Raw genomic sequence first — 8,753 nt, forward strand, 5'->3', positions numbered from 1 at the left:
TTTGGGACCCTTTATAGCTGGTTGTTCGGTGTGAGCCAAGGATCCGTGCTGAAGGCCGTACATTGACCTATAATGGTTTACTTTTTAAAAATTGTTATTTCATTGGATGGAGATTTGTCTCATTGGCACTCACACCACATCTTCCTATATCTAATTAAAGCAAGCAATTTTAGATGTGGTCAAATAAGTGGATGTAAGCAATTATAATATACCTTCAACAATTACAAAATCAGCTATAAAATGTCTCGCCATGAAAATTCCAAAGAATTTAAACGAAAAAAGCCAACGACTTAATTTAAAACAAAACAATTAACTCGAACAAATATGACCTAATCCAACGACAACCAAAAACGAATTACTAGTATTTTGTAGTTTAGATTTTAACACTTTGTAGTCACGGTATATCTACATTCTGCGTATTATAAATGTACCTATACAAATTAATAATAAAAAGAAAATGCGAGGGAGTAACATAAAATACACAGACGATGTGAGAACGACGTTGTTATCTTAGGGGAGGAGTATACCATGACATGTTTACTAGTAAATACACTATCGTCCATCTATGTAAATATTTGTGCTAAATATAGTTATGTTTATATGTAAACAAATTCACTAGTAACGGATTCTCGTTGGTATTTCTATAACTTATGCTATAGTGCGTCTGAAATTGTTTCTGAAAGCTATTGTTAAAGTACTTATATATGTACAGAATGTATGACAACATCCGGGGACCTTAATTGAATGGCCAAATTACAAATCCCCTTTACTCCCAACTTTACATAGGAGGTTGCTTCAGCTGTTGTATTCTCTTAGGTCAGGTTTTTGTCTCTTTGACACATTCCCAATTTCCATTCTCAATTTTATTGATCTTTAGTGTCTAAAAGATCACAGGCACTTGTCTCAGAATTTTTCCCTTTATGCCTGGGAAAAAAATTCTGATATAAAGGTATAAAGGAAAAAAAATTCTGAGACAAGTGCCTGTGTTATATTAAGGTATAAAGGGAAAAAAATTCTGAGACAAGTGCCTGTGTAAAAGATTCCTAAATCTATCAATGCAGAATTTCAGAAAGTATGTTATAAACAGAAACTGAAATACGGAACGGATATATGCTTTTCAGTGTTCTTTTGAATGTTCTAAACTGATGTATCTTCTCGTTCCCGGACATATGAATTGGAATTTTCGTTGATAAATTGACTGCAAAATGAAGTAAACAAATGATAATTTTTTCCATTTATTTGAGATCAACAAGATAGCCTTAAACAATCTGTTACATATATTAATTTAAAATGCAGGATGTATTCTAAAAAACACAATCCATCTTAAACGTAACGATTTCCTTGAACAATAAATAAAAAAATAAATAGAAACCAGCCATACAACAAAATAAATACATTCATAATATTAACAGTAGGGTTAATATCATAAACCCTTTAAAGTAAATTGACTAGATTGGGGGAAAGTTTGTTTCTTCGAGTGGAATGATGTATGTTATAAATGCGGAAATCAGTTCACAGTCTCTCCATCATAGATTTGTCAAATTGCTTCCTCCTATTAATGAAATGGGAATTTGACGATCTAAACATAGCGACAAACCGGCAAATACTAGGGAAACAACATCTTCAAATATATTTCCCTTCGTTTTTACATCATCAGTTAGTCATTCGGGAAGCAAAGGTGAAGTCCATTCAAATTAAAATAAATGCGGATGATGAAGTAAATACATGTTTCAGGAAAATACAGTTAACACTTCTTTTTCTGTATCTTTTCTGATTTTGACACAAGTCCAAAACATCCTCGAAATAAACTAGGTTTATGGGATTGTTTTCTATCACTTTTTGTAACATTTTGAGATTTTTGAGAAAATGCCGATGTTTTAATTGAAATTTCTTGAAGTTGATGATGTTGATTTGTTTTCACGTGACTTTGCGTCACTTCTTCTGTCGTGACTGATGATCCGAATGATGAGGCGGATGACATTTCGGTCTCCAAAATTTTGATTTTGTTGATTTTGAAGAAAAACTCCTCTGGTGGGCGATAATTTAACTCGAACTTGCTGACGGTGAGATTGTTGTCGATGTGATGAAAGTAGCACCCTGAAAAAATGAAGAATATTAATTAAATAAGTAATGTGTTTCCGTCACAGCAAAAGTTCTGCATAAATGTTAAAAAAAAATATAACCGATACTTCGTCACCCGTTTTTAATACAAGTTGCAATCAAGGATAAACAAATTTTATCATATGAAACTTTCTTTTTCTGGATTTATCTTCTCTTTTAATTGTGTGCCCTAGAGTTCTTTATTTTCTAGATTTTCTTCTCTAATTAACGGTAGCTTTTTATAATACTTGAAAATTTGTACTCTTCAGGATTTCAAATACCAATATGAATAACGTAATTGCGTCCATTCTTTTTTCTTCAAAGTACTAACTAATCTAGAATACCCACCTTTATGATGATAAGGTTGAACAAAAACCATTCCATTATCAATTTCATGAATTATGAAGAATCGATCATCTGGATTTGATGGATCCAACTCGGCTTCGCTCGCCTGCAAAATAAAAGAAAATATGCACAATGGAAAACTAAATGAATATTGTTTTAATTCATCTTTCTTGGCATGATATGCTGGTGTTTCAACAAAATCATAATGGCAATTAAAAAAGTCTTGTTATAACATAGATCATTTAACACTAAATTGATTTATCATTCATTATCTGTATTCTATCCTTTCAATTAATTCCACATGTCATTCATTAAGCATCAAAAGCCTGCACTACACCTACGTTGTTATATAATCGTCTACATGCAGGTTTTTTTATGCAATATCCGGTGATTTTGTGTAAATATAATTAAACAGGACTTCCGGTGCTATTCTTGATGTCTTCAACCCTACTGTTTTTTTCACCTGTTTTAATTTAGCAGTCAATTAATACTTATTAATATAAGTTATTTTTAGTATCATATTGACATATAGTGTGTCTGAATGATAGACGATATGACTTACCGAAATTTCTATTCTTTTATCTGTGCCAACTGAAATGTATTTTGTTTTGTCGTGATTTAAATGAAAAGCTACCAAAATCTTTTCTTTCTCTCCATCTTTACTTGGAGCATGGATTTGTTTCTGATGGAAAATACCTAAAAAATAAATGAATTGTTTGATTCAACAATGCAGCATTATTAGATTATAGAGGATGTTATATATGTCAAAAACAAGTATTTTACCATTTAGTAATAAATTGATTGAGACAGGTTTTTTTATTAGTTTGTATTCGAATTACTTTGCCTAGCCTTAAAATACAATATCATCCTAAGAATATTGACATTACTACAACATGTTGACAGAAACTAGTGTTTTGAAGCTAATTCAATACAATTGTTGGGATAGGTTTTTTTGTTATTTTCCCACTGCTATTGCTAACTAATGACAAGACAATTCTACGACAATCAAATAAAGTCTGATTTGACAATGTAATAAATGCTATCAAGAAAACATTACTTTTCACCAAGATTGAAACCATGAGTTGGAACATAATTTTCAGGTGGCAATAAAATCACCAAACATTTTTTTCTAAGGCCATTAACAGATAGACTACATTGTTGTGATATGTATTGATGACTTACAATTCTTGTTAGGCGTTTCTGTGTCAGAAAGGACAATTCGTTTATACATGTTGTGGAAACCCATGAAGTAACCGTCTCCAGTTTCTATAGAAACTACTGTATTGTCTGTCACATTGTGTGGTGGAACACGTGGCGGTATCTGAAAAAAGAGCAAAATTAAGATATGTATCTAAAGCTTGTAACACACATAATTCTTTTTATGCTATAAAAAAGCTCATTTTGCTTCTTATTTGTGGTAGTTGAGAGTTTGATATTATAATAAGTTTATTTGATTCATTATTTTAATAACGGAAGCTTTATCTTCACTAATATACAATTTAAAACAAACGACCTTGCGTTATATTACAGACACACTGAATACCCGTTTTTTGTTGTTGAGCAACAACAATGACTTTTCATATTTGTAGATCAAAACAATACGTTTTTGTATTTTTATATATTGCAGGGGGTCGCTGTACGCTGGGGGCAGCTTAATGAATTTTACCACATGCTACGAAAAAGTTTATTATTTCATACCAAGCAACGCTGAATTATACGAAACCTTATACACTAAAACATTGTGCAATGGTTAAAAGGGTAAATAAGCAATTGTTTAAATTATAGTTAAAGGGACCAACACACTGTTGTCAGATTTTCAGATATTTGTTTTATCTATGTATGGTTTTTTTTTTTTTTTATCAAATAGTACATCTATTGCCAATATCTAACTCTATAAAAAAAAACGTATTGTACTTTATAAATAAATCTTTACTGCGATTTAGGATTGTCCATTTTTTAAAATTTGCTTGACCGGTTGATATATCAGCCTATGATAAGATTTCAAGAGACTATTTAAGGTAGTTTTTAATTCCTTATTTATTAAAGTGTCGCCCACTCCCGTAAAGAGTCTCGTTTATTTCTTTAATATTATCCGATGGCAGTATTTAAAATATTTCATTAACCGCAGATATGCATTTCGAAAATTGTGGTTAAAAAAGCGGAAATCAGGATTAGCTCTTTTCATTTACCAGTCCTCGTGTTTTAAAGATGAACACATTCATTCTATTTTGAACACCGGTCGCATCTTCCAGAACATCATTCAACGATTGAGATGGTTATATATATATATATATATTACTCTGTATTGCAACAGAATTAGAAATATACATACTACATAGTGTTCTATATAAAGATCTTATCCAATACAACACGTGGCGGGAAGTCCCAAAGATAACGTCTCGGATGTAATTTAAATCGGTATAATTCAGTTTAATTTGAACATATATTTGATTTAATCGATGAGTTTAATCGTGTGACACTTCATAATTATGACCAACTGTAATAGGCCACAATCACGCGAAGAATGTAAGGAATTGCATCAATGCAAAATCACACATCAGATTGCCATTTAAATCACCATAAACAAATATGGTCAATATAATCAATTACTCCGATTATCCTACATTTTGTCAATATTTTATAACCCTAAAAGTTAATATTTACTTTTCATAACGAAATCAATTTACAATTTACCACACCCACATGACTTTGTCGTTTTCAAATGCAACAGTTGTCTATCATTTCATCAAATCTATTTTTAGATTAGTTCATATTTTGTCTCCGTCTAACCTTGATTTGATTTAATCCAATAACAGGTGTTTAGATAATCCGATAAATATTGAAAGAATTTAAATTCTGTATACATTCTTTATCAATTCAGGTTAATGTTTGGGTGGTTGCTATTTTGATGTTGCATATTTAAACAATTTATCTCAAGATATCCATATTAATTTATTTGTACTTTTTGTTCAACTGATTCCTTGCCAATCAAAGTTAGCGTTTCATGAAATTTCAGGTGGTTTTTATTAAGCCCATTTAGTTCTTAAATTCCAAAGCATGTAATGCTGTACGTTAGATAACGAAGCACGCACAACTTTTAAAACAAAATATACATTATTGTGAAAAATCAATTGTCATATATATCAACATATGATTTATCAAGGAACAGGTGTTTCTTCCCTATGACTAATTTGTAGAATCTGAGACACCATATTACTCGAGACTAGGAGTAAATTAGTTTGATATTTTTCTATTTCTTTGAAGTAACTTAAAATGTATAGCCTAATTAGTGGGTACTGATGATATGGTTTATTGACTGAGTAACTTATAATCTATAGCCTAATTAGTGGGTACTGATGATATTGTTTTATTCACTGACATCTTCATTATGATTAGAAGTACAGCCATCCCTGAACAGACAATCTCATTTAGCAGCATCAATTGTCATGACACGACTAATACCATAATACCAAAGGAATCCGCGTCAGGAGTCATATCTTACGTCAACATTTTCCGTAGGCGAAGGTTTATTATTCAAATAACATCCTAATAATGAGAACTGTCATTAAGTATTGTCTCCTCAGTTTCCCTAGATAATTCTATATTAAGGAAGACTTGTCTTGTTAAGTAAAATTTATTGTGCAAAACAACACCAGGAATAATGAACAGTAACTGATTAATTAAAGAACATGCTACAATTTGGGTAGACATAACCATAATTTTATTTTCTTTTTAAATTTAGTCTATCATCTCATATGTATACCCATGGAAAAAACATTCATCTATAAAGATTTATCAATTAAGAATAAAGTTAACAAATCTTATCAGTACCATTTTCAAATAAAAATGTATCAACTCTTCTTACCTTAGTATCTGTTTTGATTGATGCTTTTTTCTGACTAGTTGTTGATTTCTGTTCTTTTTTGGAAAGACGAGTTGTTCCAACACCAATTGCAGCATCACGTCGGTCTTGTTCTTCTTTTATTTTCTCAATAATAAAATCCGTAAATTTGCTGTCAGTTTCCAATTTCGGCTTCGTATTGGCTTTGATAAAATTAATGCTGCTTAGAATCATGTTGTATTAAATATCCAAGGTATATAGTTTAACAATTAAATAGATTCCGTATCGATAAGACACTCCGTCTGCTTGAGAACTATATGTTTAAATGATCATAACTATTTTCCGCGTGTAATGTATATATAGTAATGAAATAACCAATGATTTGTTCTGACGTACTCAGGTGAAAGGTGAAAGTAGTAAACCACGTGATTTTAAACATGAATGAACGTAGTACTATATTCCCGATATATACAATGTTGTGGTTTACCGTAGAGACAGGTACTGTGGGATTATCAGAATCTATCTTTTTAAAACAGTTTAAAACATAATGAGACGACTAATATATTTAAAAAACTTTAGAAAATAACTGGTGGGAAATATGTAAAGAATTTAAATGTTATTGATGTCCACGCAACACCTATACAAGTAATGCAGAATTATTGGGATCGGTTACTTTGAAAATAAATCGTTCGTAACTACAAAACTGGGACAAGGACGTTTTTATAATATTATCTCAGTTTGAAGTCTTTTTGCTTATTTTTTATGAATATGATGTTAAGTGCATTTTATTGAGAAAAAAATGTCAATTAAAAAATGATTTATATTGACAAACATTTCATGCAATTTCAAAGACGATTTAAACATCTAATGTAAAAGGAGTGAGTGCAACTGTATTAAAATTTGCTGAGTCTGCAAAGATAATATACAGAAACATTACAACTAGTAAACGAGTTTTACTCTGAAACGGTCATGTTGATCATGTAATCACCTAAAAAGTCTGACCACTAACTTGTTAAGTCTTTTAGTCAATTTTCGAAAAAATCAACTGTGGCAAATTTGGAACGCTTCAGACAATTCTCTTTCAGATAATTCATACTATTTAATAGCTTTTCAGACAATTCAGAATGTTGTTTGAAAAGCTTCTAAATAGTTATGTCATTTTTACCCATTATGTCTGGTTTTTTTTCACACATCGTTGTCAATCTAATGCAATTTTATGCGACTGTCATACAAGTGAGAGGTTCAGCTAGCTATATAACCATGGTCAATCGACCATTTTCTACATAAAAAAATGCTTGTACCGATAACAATAACAATCTAACATTGTTGGGTTGATGTTTAGACAGGTTGTATATACATAATGTACATAGCCATGTATCACCATCATTGCTAATGATCCGATGGATAGATCTGTTGTAGCGTTGTCACTGACTCAGACGTACTTATAAATATAATTATTTTCTGTGACTGTATCTTACATTAATTTGTAGGATCCTTTACTATAGATAGTTGAGCTGATCTGTAACAATAACATCTCCATGCCTTATATATCATGTACTGTAGTACGACGCTAGATTAAAACTGACGAGGAAAGGTAACACACGGCCACCGAAAGCTTTATTATTGTGAAGCCCATGTGGTCGTGTGGTCTAGCGGCACGGCTACAGTGCAGGCGATTTGGTGTCACGATATCTCAGTAGCATAAGGGTTCGAATCCCGGTGAGGGAAGAACAAAAAAATTGCGAAAGTAAATTTACAGATCTAACATTGTTGGGTTGATGTTTAGACGAGTTATATTTCGATCCCTAACATCACTGAAGAGACATTTATTGTCGAAATCTGGATCTGGTGTACAAAAAAATATTAGCACCTTATGTTTGTGGCATAACATCGTGGCCACAAGTTAATTGTTTTCTGTTTAGTATTAAATTTATATTAAGATCCATTTTGTTACATCTTGTGATCAATTTTATTTGGCAATCGCCAAGGGCAGTCAGTAGGGTTAAAGAACATCAGTTGTTCGACCTGTTAGTCAAATGCGTTTTGTTTAAATATACTTCTTCACTTTTTTGGTCTTTTGGAAAATGTTGTTTGTGCTGTAGTAAGACCCTTCTACAACGAAATTTGTTTTATATGCACACGTATAAAAATTGCGGTTTTTATCCAACGCAATCATAGGTTTGAACGTAGTTTTCAATTTAGACTCGTATATATATATATATATATTGTATATATATATATATATATATATATATAACCTTTAAAAGTTCAGTTTCTTTCATTATTAATGCAATGCTTGTCTTAATGACATGTTTTTTGAAGTCAACCATGAAGATCATTCTGTAAGTTTGTCTCAGATAATCAAATTTGAGTTACTGTAATTGCAGGTGTATAAGCTTTAATACTGTTTAGGTTCTTAAGCATCGATTGCTTTTATATATTCAGTATTGAGCGTTCCTGATGAATG

The 8,753-nt window shown here is 31.2% G+C and overlaps 1 protein-coding gene across 2 annotated transcripts; it reads right to left on the reverse strand.

Moving 5' to 3' along the window:
* Positions 1 to 1,222: 1,222 nt before the first annotated feature.
* On the reverse strand, positions 1,223 to 6,620 carry LOC143068053 (uncharacterized). Of its 2 annotated transcripts, none has more exons than XM_076241794.1 (5): positions 6,311 to 6,620; positions 3,628 to 3,766; positions 3,008 to 3,141; positions 2,449 to 2,551; positions 1,223 to 2,097 (listed from the first exon to the last, which is right to left on the reverse strand). In XM_076241794.1, the coding sequence occupies exons 1-5, from the start codon at positions 6,518 to 6,520 to the stop codon at positions 1,745 to 1,747; spliced, it is 939 nt and encodes a 312-aa protein (XP_076097909.1). In that variant the 5' UTR covers positions 6,521 to 6,620; the 3' UTR covers positions 1,223 to 1,744. The 2 variants fall into 2 exon arrangements, with proteins under 2 accessions (XP_076097909.1, XP_076097910.1); XM_076241795.1 differs by lacking the exon at positions 6,311 to 6,620 and adding an exon at positions 4,635 to 4,682.
* Between the last annotated feature and the right edge of the window lie 2,133 nt (positions 6,621 to 8,753).

Source organism: Mytilus galloprovincialis, chromosome 3 (genome assembly GCF_965363235.1).
Source record: "Mytilus galloprovincialis chromosome 3, xbMytGall1.hap1.1, whole genome shotgun sequence".
In the NCBI taxonomy this organism is placed as follows: domain Eukaryota; kingdom Metazoa; phylum Mollusca; class Bivalvia; order Mytilida; family Mytilidae; genus Mytilus; species Mytilus galloprovincialis.